Genomic DNA, 21,826 nt, shown 5'->3' with positions numbered 1-21,826 from the left:
CCTGTTCACATTTTTTGTCTATCTACCATTGGATAGCTTGTCTTTTCCTATTAACTCATAAGAGCGCTTCATAAATTTGTTGATCATTAATATTCTAATATTTCACTAGTTTATTGCTGGTCTTTTGACTTCACTTATGTTTTACTTTGCCTCCCACCAAAAGCTCAAGCTCTGCTTTCCAGTAACCATATACACTTACCCTTTTCTTTAACCAAGATCTGAGATGTCAAAAATGATTCTGAGAAGACCACAGATCCTAAGCTCCCCCTTCCTCCCAGCAAGTCAGGAATGTCATAGACAGTCATACAAGCCTGTATCAAATTAGAAAATAGAGTTATACCAGTTGTCAGTCTTAAACCTTCAAGGAGAGACCCATATGAAACAGACTACAAAATACTGCTTTCAGGTACATTTCAAAAGAAAACCGCAGAGTTTCTAAGAAAAACTCAAGTTATCTGGAAATATGTCTCAGAACTGGGAGATGACTTAAAACACAGGCTTCCCTGCAACTGCTGCTGCTTCTTTTAAAGATTTTTAATTGATTTTTAGAGAGGTAGGAAGGGAGAGAGAGAGAGAAACATAGACCAGTTACCTCCTCTATACCCCCTACTGGGAATCGAGCCAGCAACCTTTTGGTGCACAGGACTACGCTTAACCAACTAAGCCACACTGGGCAGGGCCAATTGCTTCTTGATCAGAGACAGCCTAGGGTTAGAAGAGTATCTTTATGTTTCTATAAATTCCCTCACATTGCTTATCCTCCTTAAGAGGCAAAATAACAACCTTTCTTCTTTCTTTTTTTAAAAAAATATTTTTATTGATTTCAGAGAGGAAGGGAGAGGGAGAGAGAGATAGAAACATCAATGATGAGAGAGAATCACTGATCGGCTGCCTCCTGCATATCCCCTACTGGGGATCGAGCCCGCAATCCAGGCATATGCCCTTGACAGAAATCAAACCCGGGACCTGTCAGTCTGTAGGCCAACACTCTATCCACTGAGTCAAGCAGGCTAAGGCACAGCCTTCCTTCCTCTTCTTCTTCTTCTTCTTCTTTTTTTACAGCCTTCCTTCTTAACTGTGACTAGTCCCCAGCCATTTAGAGTTGGAAGTGTTTCTGGTAGGCTTCTATACACTCACAAACTCATAAAATCTCAGCACGTCTATACTTTTATCAATTCCTTCTTTGGTGTAAGTTCAAATTCTGAACAGGTCTGGAAGGTCATTCATTTGGTATTTATACATGTCTTCATGGATATTTTGGGGTACATGTCAACACCTGCAAATGCGACCTTCAGAACCCAGAAAACAAAAAGACAGCCATTCAAGCTTTTACAGGAAGACAAATAAAAACAAGAGGCTTCAGTAGGCTGGAAAAAAAAACCACTGGAGCAACTCAGAGAAGCTCCTGAATGGCTGGTAACAAAGCCCCGATTACCACTTAAAACTAGTGAAAACGGAACAATTCTGGGGGGAATCTAACAGAAATGCAGAAAATGGTATGAGCCAGGGTCTGGGTGAAGGACATGAAATGGTCCCCTCATGGCCGACGTGGTTGAATGGCCAGGGGCAGAGCTCCTGAAGCCAGAGTCTGTTTCACACATTGTTGTGCTGGCCTGGGACCTGTTCCACCCTCAGGACAGAGACAAAAGACCGAGGGGTCTTGAAGGAATTGCTAGATTTTAAAATAAAAAAAGATGGCTGAAGAGTTGAAAAGAAGAAAACCATAATTAAAGCCAGAGTCCTCATTTTTTATGTTGTCATGATAGAAGGATGTACATAAGGCACAGGTAGGCTTTTATATTTTAGTTAACTTTCTCATTAGGCTCGACAGTGAGAAGGTTTATCTAAATCTGTTTCAAAGAACTTTGAACATCTGAAGACACAGAAGCTTCCTGGGCTACATGGTCCCTCTTAGGTGACAATGTAACCTCACTTCTTTGGGTTCCAGATCTATCAGGATGACAAATTCTGTTGATTCCCCATCCCTCTCTTTCATATTTGGTTTCTGGTAGTGAGGAAGGGGAGAAAGAACATTAAAAAGAATACATGTAACAAAATTTAAAAAATAAATTACTAGAAAGAATACATGTATTTGTTAGACACTATGTTCTTTGAAGCATGTGGTGTGTGGAAAGAAAAAGATGTAAAACACAGTCCCTATCTTCAGGAAACTTTATAATGTATAGTTGGAGAGACAAGAGCATTCTTATACAAAAGACATCATATGTTAATACAGAATTACTCCCTGATATATGTAGCACAAACTCTAAGTAATACAGAAATACAGCACTTATAGGAAGAATCAATAGGAAAGCTTGGAGAGGAGGCAGAACTTCCTCCCAGCCTGGAAGGGAGGACAGGATTTGGACAGAAAGCACCAACTTCCCATCTCTTCTTTCCTATTTCATTAGCTGCTGTGGAAAGCACACTGAACATAACAGTATGATTCTACTGGACTTCTAACCACCTGTTTCTGTGTAAAGCACCTTCCAGAGCCTTGCACCAGTCTAAAAGAGAAGTCAAGGAGTTTAAAGTCTAGCAAGGAGATAAAGTACTATCACCCAAATATCAGAAAGCATTTTCCAGCATCCTGATGATGTCATGAAAAAGTCTCAATTAGTTCTAAAAGAACATTGACACAAAATGTTGACATGTACAAAGGAGCAGCTACACTATAAAAACAGAAATTACTGGCAACTTTAAAAAATTACCCTTGTTGTACTACTCTCTGTAGATGAGATAACACTACTGTGTTTCTCCTGGTGATAGTGGTGGGCGTGTATTTACATAAACTCATCCACAGCTGCCCACCTAGTTCCAGGTGACCAAAAAGCTCATTGGAATTAAGGTTCAAGCAGTAGCTGTAGAACAGACTCAAGGTATAACTTGTACCCATATGTATTACAACCAGAATCTTGGCTGCATGTCCACCATCCTCTCATGAATTGCTTGCCAATCTTCTCATCAGGATGCACTGGGGTAAATGGAGGACTTATCCTGTAACTGGGAGCAACTAGTCTAGAAACTCTGGCTCCCCTAGGCCACAGCAGCCCAGCCAAGGACCAATATTTTTGTATCATTAAACCATTCCCCTGGCCTATCAGTGTGCCTCCAGCACATGGGTAGGAAAGCTCTGCTCTGACCCTCTCACTTCTCTAGAGAGTCAGGACCCTGGTTTCTTTGTTTGTTCTTGTTTCATTTCACAGGCCCCTGTTAAGGGTATTAACACAGGCCTTGGAACAGTTTGAAGCCAATGAAAACTCCTCGGTCTATGTTGAGGCAGGCTTGTTCTCAGCTCACATTTCCACCTGAGGGCAGAACAATCTCAGCCAATTGGAGGAAGCCTTCCGGACCTTAGGAAGTCTTAGCCCCTAGCTCAAACTCTGGACCCGAGGGAACCTAGGTATGAGAGAGTGGACGTGGTGGGCCAGGCACAGCTGCCTGGGCACCCTCAGAAAGCACAGACTCACCACTGCGGCAGCTGGAACAGTTCTGAGAGTAGAACAGTTTCCTCAGGGAAGGGATGGGCTGCCTAAGACTCCCACCCACTTCTAACTCACCCCTTGTAGATGTCCCTCTCTAGACCATTCCCGGCCAGCTGACCTGTTAGAGCTCTTACCGTCTTCACAAAGTATAAGCTATCTTCACTGTCCAGAGGCACGATTCTAGAAAAGGAAAGAAATGGGAGAGACACTGTACATTTACAATGCTCTCTTTTTTTCAACTTAGCGGCAACCTACAGACCCAGATTTTTCTCAGGGATTTTCAAAAACACTGGGTTACATATATGCACAATTAGAATGTAGGCCACTTGGAGAGAAATGGGTCCATCCCAGCCTCCATCCCTCAGTGTTTCAGTAGGAAGCACTCAGGGCACAGGGTCTCAGCTGACCACAGCCAGCCCCGGGCCTAACCCTGGAGTGATGCCACTGCCAGGTGTGGAACTGTGAGAAGAAAACCCACAACAGCAGTCACAAGTTAGCCTTTCTTCTCTTTTTGCTTCTAAAACTTGCCCAAATAGGGATGCACCACAAACATATACTTACCTTCCCTGATTATTCACAGCATGTATATGAAAAGCCATCTTGGAGCTGTAGACCCAAAACAAAACAAAACAAAACAAAACAAGTCAGTAGGCTCTTGCTGACCCCTGGGCTGGAGCCCACCCCAGACACCTGCTGCTGTAGTGCACCTGTGCAGGGCCCTCCCAGCACAATGGCCAAGTGTGGGGCCAGCATCTAACTCAGCCGTGGGCAAACTACGGCCCGTGGGCCGGATCCTGCCCGTTTGAAATGAATAAAACTAAAAAAATAAAAAAGACCATACCCTTTTATGTAATGATGTTTACTTTGAATTTATATTAGTTCACACAAACACTCCATCCATGCTTTTGTTCTGGCCCTCCGGTCCAGTTTAAGAACCCATTGTGGCCCTCGAGTCAAAAAGTTTGCCCACCCCTGATCTAACTCCTGTCATGGCCCTGCCTCTGTGAAGATTCTCAGGGCTGTCTTGGACGGAGCAGGAGAGAACCATGTGACAGGACTGTTGCCCACTGCAGTCTGTGAGTGACCTTCTACTGACCTGAGGGCTCCTGCCATGCTGTCCTGAACCTCCTCCTCTTTCACCAATTTTGGGTCAAGATGCCATCCCTGCTTGGTGTCTGAGCAGAGGCCAGGTCCCATGTTCCTCTCAGGAGATGATTTGCATTTCACTGAGGACCCTTGAACCTGATGCAGTTCGAGGATCCTCGGTGAAATGACCTTGTGGAGGGAAGGGAGTGGGGCTCTAAGGGACTGGCCCTGGAAGACTCTCCTCCCATTGCCTGGTGTTCTCTCCTTGTTCCTTCTCCAGATAGAGTGGTACACTCAGGCCTAGAGATTGACAGGTGGCCTGCCCTGGAAAGGCTGAGTGACTTAGGCAAGGCCCTGAGGAAAGGAGGAATGGAATGACTATGTTAGCCACGTTGATGATACAGAGAAGGCTCCACTGCAACAGCAGCTAAAATGTACACACCCAATCACACTGAAGATGAGGAAACAGATGCACAGAGCTCCTTATATTGTCCAAGGCCACACAGCTGGAAAGTAAATGAGCTTCCTCAAACGTAGGCTACCAGGAAAAGGTAGTCCAGGCCAGTGCAAGGCCTTAAGGGAACAAACTTCCTGTCTCCCTTCCCTCTCATGGCCAGAGTTATAAGACTCAGAGGACCAGAGAAAAGGAGACCTGAATAAGCCTAAAACCTTGCACCAAAGGACCTGGTTCTTTCTTCCACTCCCGGAAGTGCAGAAATAGAATTTTTCTTGTCAGATCAATTGACTGACTTATCTTTCTTTCTTTTTTTTTAAAATATATTTTATTGATTTTTTACAGAGAGGAAGGGAGAGGGAAAGAGAGTTAGAAAGATCGATGAGAGAGAAACATCGATCAGCTGCCTCCTGCACACCCCCTACTGGGGATGTGCCCGCAACCAAGGTACATGCCCTTGACCGGAATCGAACCTGGGACCTTTCAGTCCGTAGGCCGACACTCTATCCACTGAGCCAAGTCGGTTACGGCGACTTATCTTTCTTAGTGTTCCTTCTCACTACCCAGGACTCTAGATGTAAGAAAATGCAAGGCATGCCCTTGCCGGGAGGCTCAGTTGGTTGGAGCGTTGTCCTGTACACCAAAAGGTTGTGGGTTCAATTCCCAGTCAGGGCACGTACGGGAGGCAACTGATCGATGCTTCTCTCTCACATCAATGTTTCTCTCTCCCTCTTCCTCTCTTAAAAAAAAATCAAATAAAAACATATCCTCAGGTAAGGATTAAAAAAAATTTTTTTAAAGAAAATGTGAGACATGTATGGAGCTGAGGCACCACAGGGCACATTATCAAAAGTGTTCTTAAAGAAACTCCCCAATATCAGTGTCTTTTGATTCCTTTGTTAGAAGTTTACTTAGATGGCCGTGGCCAGTATTGCTCAGTGGCTGGGTATTTTCCTATATACCAAAAGATTGCTGGTTCGATTCCCAGTCAGGGTACATGCCTGGAATGTAGGCTCGATCCCTGGTAGGGGGCATGCAGAAGGCAGCTGACTGATGTATCTCCCTCTCCTTTCCTCTCTCAAAATCAATAAAAAAGCTTTTTTTTTAAAAAGTGTTCCTCATATGGGACAGTGGGTTAAGCTGACTGAGCTATACATAGATCCAATGTGACGTGCCAGGAGATGTGTGATGGAAGACTGCCAAGGAAGCCAAATTCCCAGAATGTCTAGATCCCGGGACATAGCTAGGCTCAGGGTTTCCACATATGAGAGGTAGATAAAGCAGTGAGTGTCTTCACATGCCCAGGACCCTGACCCTAACATACCTCACCACTCCTGTTCCCAGCTTTACCTTTCTAACCTCTGAACTAGGTTTGTCATGTCTCCAATGGTTCCAGTACTGATCTGCCTCCTATTCCAGTGTCAGGACATGCTTTCTCATGTAGTTCCTCCTCCTTTGGCTTCTTGGCCTCTCAAAGCTCTGATCACTCCTTCGGGTCTTTATAACACAGACATTTAAAAAAATTCCTTATAGAAAGTATCAGCCTTGCTTACCGTAGGGCTGCCTTAAACTGCATCAACTCAAAGGAATCTAACTTAGATCCCATGGTCTGCTCAGCTACTTCCTTGGCCTATAAAACCAATAAAAACCAGAAACAATTAGCTCTCACAGCAGGAAAACATAGACATCACTGAAAGAAAGAGCCCTTCTAACATTTGGCCAGGACAAGGCTGTGCCCCTCCCATCTACGTGACTATTTTATATACATCAATAGATTAAAGTAAAACACCATGTTAAGGGGAACTGGTGTCAGCTTTCTTCAGGCTGGGTTCACAGGGAACACTCCATTCAGGCAGGTGGGCACTGGAACCTGAACTCCTGGGGAGCTGTAATCAGCTGAGATGGTGCCATTGTGAGGTCTGGAAATGTGCTTTTCCTCCCCTCTCCCCTGGCCCTAGGGGAGGGATTCCTGCCCTCAGAGATTCTGTGCCCAACGCTAAGAAGATTCAAATACCTAGAGTTACAAAAGATTAGTTAAAAAACAAAGGTGTGAGAACTGAGGTCTGCACCAAACCCAAGTCAGTACGAGGGATTCAAGTTGACTGAGGAGGGAGATGGCAAGGAGCTGGTGACTATGCTACAGTCTCTCTGCTATCTACATCATACACAACCTTTCCAATGTCAAATGGCTTCTTTCAGGAAAGGTCCTATTGGCATTGGGAGGCATCAAGCCGACTCTTCTCATCTCCTGACTGGGTCAGATATAGGAATCCAACTCAGCAGGGCAGGTTAACCGCAAAACAGCAAGGAAGATAACGGTCAGAGCACGAGAGCACGTGTGCTTGTCTAGGAAAGGCAAGTCAGATTTTCTAATCTTTAGTTACACTGAATTATAGGAAATTAAACTATGTAGCTCAAAATAAACTTACCTAATTTTATTAAAAATCACAGGAGAATAAGATTATATATATACTTTTTAAAAAACTTTAAAAAACTATTAAACTATTAAGTAAAGTAATATGCTATAGAATGGTTTTTCTTTAACACAACCAGATATCTACAAAGAAGTGATTAGTTGTCATTCATGACAAGGGCAGCTTGGTCAAGGCAGTGCAGGCAGCACAAGCTCAGCACTTTCAACGCGTCTCTGTCTGGTGCTAGCTCCACAGAGGCCCAAGCTCACACAAAACCGAGTACTACAAAGTGTCCAAAAACAAACTGAACGACGCCCACACGGATGGATAGGAAGTCTCACATTAAAATAACTTCTAAGGAAAGAGAAATATGGTATTTAAATTACCTTTGTTAGACTGGAAGTTTTAGCATAACATGCAATGCCAGCCAAAACAGCCTCAATAACAGCAGCATATACCTGTGACAAGAGCCTACTTTTAAAACAAAAAAACATGGGTTAACTAACAGCATTACAAGGTTTCATCAAAAGCTGCATGCACAAAAATGACATTCCCTAAGGGACTGATTTTTAAACAGAATGAGAAGTGAAAAATTGGAACCCACTGGTTTCTAAACCTTTTAAAAGCCATGTGCCCCATCTGATTTATACTTTTCTCGTTAAATTATAAGAAAAGCCAGCTGTCATTAATTTTGCTCAAAACACCAACTTTTCCTGTTTGTAACTAACAGAAGAAAAGTATGTGGGCTCCATGACCCCTCCGCTTGCAGGAGCAGCTGCCCAAGGACCCTGAATCCCTTCAGTGTAATGATCCAGACTTGCTGCTTTTCCAGGGACCGACTGCACCACATTGCATGTCCTCTCCCCAGGACTGCTAAAGGCTGGCTGCTACTGGAACCTCAGGGTGGGAGACCTCAGGGGGCAAGAGAGGTTGCTCTGGGGAGAAGATGAGCTCCACTTCAATTCAAATGAACAGTTACAGACCACTTTCTAGGCAGCTTACCTGATCTAGAAAGTACAGAATGCTTCTGAGGGGGAGCAGTCCCTACCTAAAGCACCCCTTCACTAATCTTGCTCTTTCTTTGATTTCTCACTTCCCAAAGTCTTTACCAGACTTGGACTGCTACCAATGTCCCCAGAAAATGTAAGTCTGGCTGTCTTTCGGCAGGGTTTCTCAATCTCAGCATTTTGGGACAGATAATTCTCCAGACACTGCCAAATGTCCTGGTGGGAGTGATACAGTTAAATTGTCCCTGGTTGAGAGCCACTGCTTCAGAGGAAGGAGACCCAGAATCTCATTAGGATAATTACAGAGAAAAGAGGCTCATCCTCGAGGCCCTGAAAGGCAAGGGAGGTGGGTAGCAAAGAAGTGACAAGGCCTTCCCTAAGAATATGTCTATTTTTAAGCCTTTGAAACAGGTAAAGGAAGGCGACAGGAGTTTGAAAGGAGGAATGAACACAGAAATGATCTGGTCTAATGCTCTCATCTTACAGAAGAAGCAAGTAGGCCTTTGGAGGTGGAATAAGTTGTCCTAGGACACAGAAAGTTAATGACAGACGCAGATGCTCTCAGCCTGGTGCTTTCCCACATGCCATCTCACACTGCCAATTTCCTCCATGGCTCCTTCACCACGCCTCCACATTGTAGGTAAGAGATTTGAGTTGGGTAGAAGGAAAAGGGACAGAAAAAGTACACATAACAAAATGACGGCTCCAAGAGTCATATCCTGACGACTGTGGTGAGGTGACGTCAGAGGGGTATGTCCTGGTAGGAAGGGGTCCAGTAGGGATACTGCCATGAACTTGGCCACTTCTAGGGAAAACCAGAATCCTCCACATTTCAACACTAAGGATGAAGCTTTATAGAGGCCAACACCAAAGATATAGAAAGATGACCTTCCTCCCTCCCCAACCCAGCTTGATTCAATCATCATTCAGTACTAACATTGATCAGGCCTCCCCCTGTTTGGGCCTCAGACAAGAGCTCAATACAAAGCCACTGAACTACTAACATGGCCTGGATGGGAGGTCTGGGACCCATGACAAGGGAAGGGCCTGCTCTGTGCCTGGATCATGCTGCTGTTGCTATTATTGGGACGCCACAAGGCCCAAGTTCCACCAGTCCCCTGATGTGCGCCCAAGCACCCCTCGATACCTGTCCATGAAGCTGGGTATCAATGGATATGGATTAGGCGAAATGTCTAAGAGTCCAGAATGAGGACCCAGTGCAATAGCTAAGTACAGCTGGCACAGAAGCACAAGCAGATACAAAGCAAGACTATACATACCCACCAACCTATCAGAATGTGGTTGACTTGTTGATAAAGAAAAACCCCCCACACAAAAAATGCACAAACACCATAATTACCACTATACAAAACCTAAATGTATAATTTTTTAAAAATCCAGAAAAAGATACATTAAGATACTATTGTGTAGTGACAAAAAGGAAAAATTATGGAGGATCTTATTTTCTTTTTTCCAAATTTTCTGTAGTGTGATTATATTACCTTCTAAAAAGAAGAGACACCAGATCCTTTTCTCTCTCTTCACATGATCAGAGGAAAGGCCATGTGATAAAGCAACTCAAGAAGAGAGGCCTCACCAGAAACCAACCCAGTTGGCTCCTGGATCTTGGACTTCCAGCCTCCAGAATTGTGAGAAAACAAGTTCTGTGTGTTTAAGCCACCCAATCTGTGATGTTTTGTTATGGCAGCCCAAGTAGACTAATACAAGAATTATGAGTTAATTTCCTGTTTTTGATTTCCTACTATATGTGTGGGGGGGCGGGGGAGGAGGGAGAAGTCAACACTAGGACCTTTCTAAGGCTGCATAGCCTGAGTTCAGACTTGAATTCTGTTTCGTAAATCTGAGTGTCAAACCCAGAGTAAACACTTCTCAGACCAGAGGGGGTTTCATATAGATTCTCCCAATGGGTTTCAGGATGTTTTATTTTTAGGAAAGCCCCAATAAAAAAATGCACCATGCAGAAAACATATTAATAAGAGTTATGCCATTTAAATGCATAGATGTGAAGGTAGGAAGCCTCTGAGTTTTGGAGAGCAGCAGCAGATGGCAAAGTTGGCAGGGTCTCCAGCCTACACTCCCAGCTGATAGGGGCTGGGTACCTCCGGGGAAATTATACAGCTCTGCTCACCTCATAAAGCAGATGTCCTACCCACTGCTGATCTCAAAAGGAGGTAGACAGGACAGTTCAACTTCTGAGTAACTCAACTTTGAAAAATAAAAAATAAAATAGAAATGAAGACTTACATTTGTTCAGTTTTCTTGGGCAGCTTGTTGTCATCACCTGTGAAAGAGGATCTAATAAGAATGTGATAAGATCACAGGAGATGAAAATATTTCACAAGGAAGCTAGAATTTCTTAATTTAATTCAAAAGAGATGTCAAGAACTACTTTTCCCCCTTTAAGTTAAATATTGTACGAGCAGAAACAACGGCGAAACCTAGCTTTTCTCAGTATCCTCCTGGACTTCACTCCAGACAATGACTTTGACAGCCCATTCAGCATCACTACTAAACCCCAAAGAAGATACAGAATCTTAGGCTCTGGAAATTTTTTTGCTTTTATTTTAATTTTTTAAAAGTAGAAGGTATAAGTAAGAGGTTCAGTTCTGCCTATTAATTTCCTTAATTATCCGACCTAAGTCATGCTTCTTTCAGAGTTTCCTGGCTCATATAACAACATCAAGGAGAAAACCTGGTTTCTGATGTACTGTGGAGCAGTGCTGAGGTCCTCATTAATTCTAGAGCAGTGGTTCCCAACCTTTTTTTGGCCATGCCCCACCGAAGCATGTCTAAAATCCTGATGCCCCCTGTGACATATAATTCTTATTAGAACTCCTATTCACGTGGAGGAAGCCTAAAAGGCGATTAACTTGGTCTATACAAGCTTCCAAAGAACATGGCATCCATGAAAGAGGAAAATAAAAGAACGAAAGGACAGGTTTAGTACTGAGGTAGAAATCACTAAGGAATTGATTTAAAAAATAATAATATGAAATGATATGACAAAATAGCAAATAAAGTTCCAAACATATAATAAAGAACTGAAATGCCACAATATATGTCACAATATGTATTTATATACTGTATATGAGGCCCCTAGAACCATAAGAAATGCAAAAAATTCACTGTTAATAACTCATCCTTGAATTGCCCCCCTTAAAAATCAAATTGCCCCCCCTGTGGGGCATGTGCCCCATGTTGGGAACCACTGTTCTAGAGGTTCTTCTCATTGTCTTTTTGGATATCTACAGCTTCTGGTTACCCCAGAAAGATGGGCAGCCCTAGTCAGCTTTCTGGATGGACCCACAACATGGATCCCTTGCTCCTGTCAATGTTCTTAGATCCTGGGTATCTTTCCACCATGGTCTTTCTTCACTTTCCTCATAAAAAGAGCTAGGTGGGCACCTGGCTGAGTCATCCAAACTCCCAATGCAGCCCACACCTCCTGTTACCTCCACCTAGGACTTACTCATCTTTGCCTTCCCTCTGACACTGAGCACCTGGTCTTACACATGGTTAGACCTGATATATGTTGAGTTAATAGTTTTTTCTCCTGAAATACATCCTGCAAGAAATGTGTTAAGCACATCAACCCTCCATTTGCAATCAGAGAGAGAGTTTGGAGGGCTACAAATTGGGCATCATGAGCTTCTGAGCAAAGCAGTAAATCATGAGTCCACTTCTGGTTCATGGGAGGAACTATTCATTAAGTTGATGAGAAGACAACTTATATGCACTTACCCAAGTAAGGAACATGAGTAGCTCCAAAAAAGTATGTTCTTGAACAAGCAAGGGGTCCCTTTGGTGAGACACACTGTACCACCTGGATGTCAGAAAAAAGTAAAAGTAAAAAAGGAGCAGGGATTTAGGTGTGTATGACTAGAGAAACAAAAAGTGTATTAGTTAATGGCAATCATTTTTATTTGATCAACAGCTGATTTATTTTTTTAAAGGCATAGGGGAAAAGATCACCTTTAAACGTTGTTTTTCCAAGGTACCTTGTGTGAGTGTGTGTCTTTTTTTAACCTTAGCAATATTGTGAGGTGGCTATAGGTTACTCAGTCAGCCCGTGGTGCTAATGAATTCACAAATTAGAAGAAGAAGAAGAAAAAATGGCCAGACATGGTGTATCAGGTAGCAGGAACTGAGGTAAATAGGCTTTAATGTAAGGATTTATGTTGATCTGACAGGGAGTTGGGTTGTTGTGTTTAATGTTTTCTATAGCTGCAGTTGCCAGGGGCTTCAAGTTCCTCTAGTGTCATTGTATTTGTCTTCCCTGTTGTCTTTGGGTTTCCATAGAACGCCTCCTTAGACAGTGTGCACCCTCCCTTTACAAAGCAGTAAGATCCTGAGAGCATGCCCATTCATGTGGCCTTGTCCCCTACTGGCTTGGAGACATATCTGGAGTCTCAGTCCAGAGGTAATTGGGTCTCATGTTCTCCAAATTCTAATTTAAAAATAATAGTGCCTACTTCCCAGCTTTCTTGATTGTCAGAAACATTCTGAAAATATTTAAAATTCCATTATAATAGCACAGATTTATAATCATTAGAGTCTCACATTTCAGTCTGCTTCCCTTAAAAGAACGTAGCTGACAATATACCATCAAAGGCAAAAATCTGCTCCCTGACACCCACAATAGAAGGGCTGTGATCCTCAAGGTTTATGACATAAACTTGGGCTTGGAATGATTGGCTATTTTCAAGGAAATTTAAAATTTTTATTCTATTGATGATACTATTCTTACAATTTAAAGAGTTGGGTTTGTGAAAGTATTTTTTAGCCTTTTGCTTCAAATATTAAATATGATGCTTTTAGATAACTACTACTTATATAAAAACTAGAACCCAGTGCACAAATTTGTGCACAGGTGGGGTCCGGCCCCAATTGGAGCAGATCGGGGCCAGGCCGGTTGGGAGGAGGAGATGGTGGGAGGTTGGCTGGCTAGCTCACCCCATGGGACTGCAGGAGGTTGGCTAGCCAGCCCTGCCCCCTATTGGGGTGGGGGGGCGATCAGGGGTGGGGCTGGCCAGGGGGAGGGGCTGCAGGAGATTGGCCGGTGACCCCTGCCCCCTATTGGGGTAAGGGGGACAATCAGGGGTGGGGACAGCTGGGGGGAGGGGCTGTGGGCCAATTGGGGTGGGAGAGGCCAATCAGGGGTGGGGCAGCTGCAGGGAGGGGCTGCGGGAATTGGCCGGCTGGCCCCATCCCCAGATCAGGCTGGTTTGCTGGCCGAAGTGGTGTCATAGTGACCAATCGTTCTGGTCGTTATAGCATCCAGTGGCTGGCTTTTTACATATACAGATAGTCAGTTTCAAATCACTTCTTTTCACTCCAACTTCACGTTCAAGGTTAAGTCAACACACTCACATAAAATGTTCCTTTTATCAAATTATCAGGCAGTCAAGCCACTCACCATGTGTTTGGCAAAGCTCCCACTGGGACCAGTGTTGCGTACCAGGTGCCCTTCAGAGGGGAAGTTAAAGCTGCCAGTGTTCAGGTTTTCTCGTGTGGAGTGATTACCAAAGAGAACAAATGGTTGTCTATTAGGGCTAGAGCGGCAAATTAAAAACATGTGATTAGAAAAGACTCCTGGCTTGGGCACCTTCCCAGTGAGTGAATTCTCTGGCTTTTCTAAGTGGTATTATGCAGTCTCAGCAAAGTGGTCAGTTATCATCCACCTAATGCTCCTTGCTGGTTGGGAAGGGATGCCAGATGTCACAGACTCCTCCTACTGACGCATTTAAATTAGTCATTTAGGGACATAACTAAACCCAAGCCAGGTTTTTATTTTCAGCTTGTTCTACTTCCTCTTTAAAAAAAATATTTTTATTGATTTCAGAGAGGAAAGGAGAGTGAGAGAGAGATAGAAAAATCAATGATGAGAGAGAATCATTGATTGGCTGCCTCCTGTCCGCTCCCTACTGGAGATCAAGCCTGTAATCCGGGCATGTGCCCTGACTGGGAATCGAACAGTGACCTTCTCGTTCATAGGTCTTTGCTCAACCACTGAGCCACACTGGTGAGGCTTGTTCTACTTCTTGATGACAAAGTTCAATAAATTTGCAGTGATGGAGCAAAATCCCAGTTTTATAAAATAGCATTTTAATAGAAATATAAATTTTAGAGAATGATAACAGTTGTGATACTCAGACTGCAGACTGACTACAATAGAGCCCTTAGCAATTCCTGAGTAACTTTCAGGAGGGAAGGAGGAGAGTAGGGTTGCAAGTTTTCTTACCATCACACCTATCTGCCCCTGTACCCAGTGCCTTCTTCCCTCCTCTCTTGGCTAGATCGGTCTTTTTTGTGTGCTTTTTTGTTTTGTTTTGTTTTCAATTTATACTCACTTCTCAACCCACTTCAGTTGGCACCCCTTAGTCAATTAATTCAAATTGCTCTTGCAAAAGTCACCAAATGCCTTTCATGCAGCATACTGCAAACCTAATGGACAGTTGTTAGTCTGCCCTTCCTTGGTCTCTTAGAAGCACCTGACACCCTCCCTCACCCCCCTACAAAAGCTGTTGCTTCTCAATCTCCTTCATCAGTCCTCCTCCTCCTCCTCTACCTGGCCTCTGCATATTCCTAAGAGTTTTACCTTCAGCTGTTTGCTCCCTCTTCTCCTCTCTCATGATCCACCCCCACCTTCCAGTTCTTGTGTGGAGTGATTACCAAAGAGAACAAATGGCTGTCTATTAGGGCTAGAGTGGCAGTAAGTAAATAGCACCACCATCTATCTATCCAGAGGCTGAGCCAGACCTGAGAGGCCTCCTTGACTTCTCCTGCTCCCTCACCTCTAAACCCAATCAACAACACAAATTCACCATTTCCATTTCCCTCCACCTACATGGCCACAAGCCTAGACCATGCTGCCATTGTTTCTTCCCTGGACAACTGCAGTGCTTCCACGTAGTTTCCCTGCTTCCACTCTCGCCCTCCTATAGCCTATTCTCTACATTGCAGTGAGAATGATCTTTAAAACATGCAAAGCCTTTATGTTATTTTCAGAAGAAAGGGTGAAAGCTTTCACATGACCCACAAAAACTTGCATGGCCTATCCTGGCCAACTTCTTTAAGTCTATGTAAAGGCACTCTGCCCCAACTCCCATACTCCAGCCAAACTCATCTTCTCTTATGTTCCTTATGTTCCCATCTCAGGACCACTGCTTTTCTCTTCTCTCAATTGTCTTTACTCATCATTCAGATCTTCTCCCAAAGGTCACACTCTCCAGTTATGGTCATCATAGTACCATGCTCTTTTTCCTTTCATAGCACCAAGCAGAGTTTGTAATTATATATTTCTTTTTTAAAATATATTTTTTTATTGATTTCAGAGAGGAAGAGAGAGGGAGAGAGATAGAAACATCAGTGATGAGAGAGAATCACCGATTGGCTGCCTCTTGCACACCCTCTACTGGGGATCGAGCCCACAACCTGGGCATGTGCCCTTGACCAGAATCAAACCCTTCAGTCCGCAGGCCACCACTCTATCCACTGAGTCAAACCAGCTAGGGCTGTAATTATATATTTCTTTGTGAGGTTGCTTGTCTAATGTCTTCTTTCTCCACCACACTATACATTCCATGAGGACAGAGACCATGTCTGTTTTATTTTTTAACCATGTATCTCTTATTATTCATATGTTCTCAATAAATATTGAATGACGAAAGGTTATTTTTAAAACATAGTTCTTCTATGGGCCAAATGTTTGTGTCCCCATAAATTCATATGTTAAAATTCTCACCCCCAAAGTGATGGTATTAGGAAGCAGGACGTAGGGGAGGTAATTAGCTCCTAAGAATGGATCCCTCATTAAAGGGATTATAGAAGAGGCTCTTATAAAAGAGGTTCCAGAGAGATTCCTAGCCTTTTCTACCATGTGAGGTTACAGATCAACAACAGCCATCTATGAGAAAGTGGGTCCTCACCAGACACTGAATCTGCCAGCACCATGATCAAAGACGTCCCAGCCTCCAGAACTGTGAGAAATACATGTGTTTTTGTTTGTGTATAAGCCACCCAGTTTATGGTATTTTTGTCATAATAGCTAAAACAGATTGAGAGTTTCCTCTATCATCTAAGCTTTCCTTAAATTGCTCTTGGTGTATATCATGTGGAAAATTCTTTGCATTTCTTTTCATTACTCTTAAAAATACTTCCTTAAGCTTCAGGCCAACAGGACTCTTAAAAGTAAACATGACTGATTTTTCTTCTGAAGCTTAATTCAAGCTAGGTGACACTTTGGGCAGAAAAAGATGACTGAACCCCAGCCAGGGTAATTTGTCTCACTATCAGACTGGATTGGAATTGGGGAAGAAAAGAGAGGAAAGATCTATTCTCATTTATCCATCAGAGGAACTATCCCCTCCTGATTATCATGACAAGAGTGGTGCTGAAGGAAACACATCAAAGAAAACAAATGCATATGTACCCTCACAGCTCCCATGTTTTCCTGGAGCAGGACCTTTATGACTGGATGATGTCACTTATTCCCTACAAGCCACTGCCCAGCCCTTGCACATTCTGCTTCCTCTAGCTTTCCTGGGCTGGGATGGAATAAAAAATTCCTTTCTTTAGGTTTCAGCAAGCTACAATGTTCTAAAAGCTAGTTCACAATAAAACTATATTTTTTAAAATACTGTCAGGCTGATGTGGCTCAGTGGTTGAGCGTTGACCCAAGAACCAGGAAGTCAGGGTTCAATTCCCAGTCAGGGCATATGCCTGGGTTGCAGGCTCGATCCCCAGTAGAGGGCATGCAGGAGACAGCCAATTGATGTTATTGATATTTCTCTCTCTCTGTCTCTCCCTTCCTCTCTGAAATCATTTAAAAAAATACAAAAATACAAAAGCAGTGAAACAATTTTACAGAATATGGATTTTTTACCCTGTGATGACTAAAGTCAACTCATATTTTCATAATTCTAGCTTCTAGACTCAGATGCTCCTCCACCTCCACCCTTCTTTGTCAACCCCATTTTTTCTATTACCATTCACCTTTCTTTCCCAAGAACCTTACCTGTTTTCAGTGATATGGCTAGAGATCATTCCATGACTGAAATAACTTCTGAATGGCTAAAAAAGAAGCAAACATTGTACATGTTAAGATCATAATCTTATAAAACAATCACGAAACCTCTCATGTATATTTGTATGAACTAGTATGTATAAATATACACTGAGTGGCCAGATTATTATGACCACCCCACCAGTACTTCGTTGGGCCATCTTTTGCCTTCTATACTGCGACAATTCTTCTTGGCATTGATTCCATGAGATGTTGAAAGGAGATGCGAGGAATCTGACACCATGCCTGATGAATAGCACTGTCCAGTTCTGTGAGATTTGATGGTTGTGGAATAAGCTGCCTGATGGCTCTTTTAACTTCGTCCCACAAATGCTCAATTGGATTGAGATCTGGTGATTGTGGGGGCCACCTAAGCAAGGTAAAGTCTCCCTCATGTTCCTGAAACCACTCCTGCACAATACGAGCACCGTGGCATGGCGCATTGTCTTGTTGGAAGAAGCCATATCCATTGGGATACGCCATCAACATGATAGGATGAACTTGCTCAGCAATGATACTTAGGTATGTTGTGCTATTCAGACGTTTATAATGATCTGGTCCTCTAGTAACCTCAGAGGGAAATTATAGCTAATTTGCCTACAGACATGAGGTGGTCATAATAATCTGGCCACTCAGTGTATATACACATAGTTTGTGTGTGGGGGTATGTGGAGAGAGATGTATGTTTGTAGATTATCATAAGAACATGGAAGGATATATGTGGTGGATAGTAAAATGAATTTTGGGGACAGGTAGCAAAAAAAAAGCAAAGGAAAAATGACAAGAGGCTGCAAAAGAAAAGGAAAGAAAAAGAAAGGTAAAGAAAAGAAATTCTTGTCAAATTTTATAGTTTTTAAACGACTGAAAGGAAACTGGAACAACTACCATCTATGGTCCAAGTTACTAACCACGTGGGAATCTTTTCTTTTATTAAAAATGTTTCCCTATATTGTCAATAAAAGAATATGTTAATTCAAATGAACTGAAAATCAGCAATGAGGAAGAATCCAAGGAACTTAAGAAGTACACTGACAGATGCTGTGCATAGTGTTAGGTTTAACATTAATCAAAAATTGATATGTGGGTTCAAAAATTTAATCTCCTTAACTAACATCTATTGCCCTCCCCTCCCCGATTATATAACTAATATGTTTATTTTAGAATACAATAAAAACCACATACAATCTCTAAGAACTGTTAACATTCTGGTACATTTTCTTCAAATCTTTTTTCTATGGTACATCCATATAATATATGATTGTACCAAAGTTTACTAAATAGTCTTTTATTCCTAGAAATTTACATGGCTACTAACTCATCTACACTAATAAAAGAGAAACATGCAAATTAACCATCACTCTGCTACACCCACCAGCCAATCAGGAGCGAGTATGAAAATTAACACAACTAAGATGGCGGCGGCCATGGAGCTGAAGCAAGCAGGAGGCTTGGGTTGCCCCTGGCTATGGAGGAAGCCAAGCTTCCCACCTGCCCTGGCCGGCCCTGGGCTCCGCTCAAGGCTACAAAGTTTCAATTACAGAAGATAAATAAATCCTAGATACCTGCTTCCAGCCCGCCCTAGCCTCCGCTCAAGGAGGCACTGAAAAAAAAGAAAAAGAAAAAGAAAAAAAAAAAAAGGAGAGGCTGGGAGCTTGGGTCACCGGGGGGCATGGCCAGCCTGAAAACGGCCATCAGCCCCTCACCCAGGCTGGCCAGGCACCCCAACAGGACCCCCACCCTGAACCAGGACACACTTCAGGGCAAACCAGCCAGCCCCCACCCATGCACCAGGCCTCTATCTATACTAATAAAAGGGTAATATGCTAATTAGATTGGGAGACCTTCCAGGAGACCTTCCAGACGTTTTTCTGGACAAAGCTATGGTGGCAGGGCTGAGGTAGAGGCGGTGAGAGGCCAAGAGGGTAGGGCAGTTGTGGGTGATCAGGCCAGGATAGGACGGCAGTTGTGGGTCATCAGACTGATGGGGGGCGGGGCCATTGGGGGTAAGCAGACCAGCAGGGGGGCCAGTTGGGGGCAAGCAGGCCATCAGTGGGGGTCAGTTGGAGGTGATCAGGACAGCAGGGGGGGCAATTTGGAGTGAGCAGGCCAGCAGGGGGGCAGTTGGGGGCAAGCAGGCCAGTGGGAAGGGGAGGTGGGGGTGAGCAGGCCAGCAGGGGGGGCAGTTGGGGGCAAGCAGGCCGGCAGGCAGAGTGGTTAGGGGCAGTCAGGCAGGCAGGCAGGCAGGTGAGTGGTTAGGAGCCAGCAGTCCCGTATTGTGAGAGGGATGTCTGACTGCCGGTTTAGGCCCGATCCCTGTAAACCGGCAGTAGGACATCCTTCGAGGGGTCCCAGATTGGAGAGGGTGCAGGCTGGGCTGAGGGACACCCCGCCCCCCCGTGCACAAATTTTGTGCACAGGGCCACTAGTATAATAAATAATACTGTAAGAACTTTGCAGAACTTTTAACGGCATTTCTGATTATTTCCTTAATGCAGATCAGGAAATTCAATTATAGGGTAAAATGCCAGAACTAAATATGCCAAATTGTTTTTCAAAAAAGTTTTATCAATGTACAGATCCACTTACAATTATATGACTATGCCTATTTCAGGGTATCACCCTAAGCACTGTCCGTTAAATGTCCACTTAAAAATGTATTTGTCGCCGAAACCGGTTTGGCTCAGTGGATAGAGCGTTGGCCTGCGGACTGAAAGGTCCCGGGTTCGATTCCGGTCAAGGGCATGTACCTGGGTTGCGGGCACATCCCCAGTGGGAGATGTGCAGGAGGCAGCTGGTCGATGTTTCTCTCTCATTGATGTTTCTAACTCTCTATCTCTCTCCTTTCCTCTCTGTAAAAAATCAATAAAATATATTAAAAAAAAAAAAAAAGAAAAAAAAGAAAAAAAATGTATTTGTCAAGTTGATAAATGAAAAATGGTACCTCATAATTGTTTTCTTTTACATTTCTTTGATTTTTACTAGTAATGAAGTAGGTTATTTCAGATATGTTCAATGAACATTTGGATTTCCCTTTGGTAATTTACTGTTATTTACATCCTGTAGATGTTTATCAATTGGAGTTTTGGTACTTGTCTTACTTATTTGTAAAGCCTATTTACATGTTAAAATAATAATAGCTTAAAACGTACTGAGGGGTTTACTATCTGGACTGTGATAGGCATTTAAATGTATTATCTCAAATAATCCTTATAACAACTTATGCGGTTCATTCTATCATTAACCCCTCTCTGGAGATGAGTTGGCTAAGACACAAAAGTTAATTAAGTGGTCCCAGGTCACAGAGTTAGTGTGAACCAAATAGCTGGGATTCTAACTGAGTAGGCATTTGGGAAAAAAAGGTAAAATTAGATCCACACACATACAAGAATCCCAAATGAATTATGGATCTAAATTTTAAAAATTAAACCATACAATTTCCAAAAAGGTGAGTTCCTGTTTAAACTTAGATGAAAGCCTTTACTTATACAATGATTCAAAGTCCAGAGGGAATATAAGGAAATATTAATAAATTTACATAAAACTAAAAAAGTGTGCATGACCAAAAAAAAAAAAAAAGAAAGAAAAAGGAATTGATGAACACTGAGGAAATATCTGAAATACATACCACAGACAAAAAGTTAATAACCTAAACATATAAAGGACTCTTTAAAAGTAAGGGACAAAAGACCTAAAACCTATGCTCTCCACTTCAGTTAATATTGTAAAATGTTAAAATGGGAAAAAAACATGAAAATAAAATATAAAATGGCCTTCAAACAAAATGCAAATTAAAATAATACCAAGATGCCCTGGTAGGGTAGCTCAGTTGGTTAGAGCATCATCCCAATAAGCCAAGGTTGAGGGTTTGAATCCAGTTGGGGAGCATACAAAGAAACAACCACCCTTGCTGGTTTGGCTCAGTGGATAGAGCGTTGGCATGTGGACTGAAGGGTCCCAGGTACGATTCCAGTCAGGGGCACATGCCCGGGTTGTGGGCGCAATCCCTAGTGGCGGGGGGGGGGGGGGAGGTGTGGGAGGCAGCTGATGAATGATTCTCTCTTATCATTGATGTTTCTATCTCTCTCTTCCTCTCCCTTCCTCTCTAAAATCAATAAAAAAAGAAACAACCAAAGAATGCATAAATAAGTGGAACAACAAATTGATGTTTCTCTCTCTCTCTCTCTCTCTCTCTCTCTCCCCCCTCCTTCTTTCTCTAAAATTAATAAAAGATACCATTTCTTATCTATGAGATTGTAAAAAATTAAAAAGTATAACAACACATTCTATTGGTGAGA

General features: G+C 43.0%; 1 protein-coding gene across 3 annotated transcripts in view; it reads right to left on the bottom strand.

Moving 5' to 3' along the window:
• Nucleotides 1-21,826, bottom strand: part of DNAAF9 (dynein axonemal assembly factor 9) — a 130,205-nt gene that overhangs the window by 52,980 nt on the left and 55,399 nt on the right. For 2 of the 3 annotated variants that reach the window (XR_011472115.1, XM_070419993.1), the window contains exons 9-17: nucleotides 17,484-17,539; nucleotides 13,884-14,019; nucleotides 12,209-12,290; nucleotides 10,712-10,748; nucleotides 7,826-7,913; nucleotides 6,579-6,655; nucleotides 4,047-4,091; nucleotides 3,620-3,665; nucleotides 200-311 (exon numbers count right to left, since the gene is read on the bottom strand). Coding sequence is in view for 2 of the 3 variants with exons in the window: in XM_070419993.1 (XP_070276094.1) it covers nucleotides 200-311; nucleotides 3,620-3,665; nucleotides 4,047-4,091; nucleotides 6,579-6,655; nucleotides 7,826-7,913; nucleotides 10,712-10,748; nucleotides 12,209-12,290; nucleotides 13,884-14,019; nucleotides 17,484-17,539 (679 nt within the window). In the remaining variant the exon portion in view is untranslated. The remainder of the gene's footprint in view (nucleotides 1-199; nucleotides 312-3,619; nucleotides 3,666-4,046; nucleotides 4,092-6,578; nucleotides 6,656-7,825; nucleotides 7,914-10,711; nucleotides 10,749-12,208; nucleotides 12,291-13,883; nucleotides 14,020-17,483; nucleotides 17,540-21,826) is intronic. The other variant, XM_070419994.1, reaches the window with a different exon arrangement.

Source organism: Myotis yumanensis, unplaced genomic scaffold (assembly GCF_028538775.1).
Source record: "Myotis yumanensis isolate MYYU_CA2020_CCGP unplaced genomic scaffold, mMyoYum1.0.hap1 SCAF_7, whole genome shotgun sequence".
Lineage (NCBI taxonomy): Eukaryota > Metazoa > Chordata > Mammalia > Chiroptera > Vespertilionidae > Myotis > Myotis yumanensis.
This window is presented reverse-complemented; position numbering and strand designations above follow the sequence as displayed.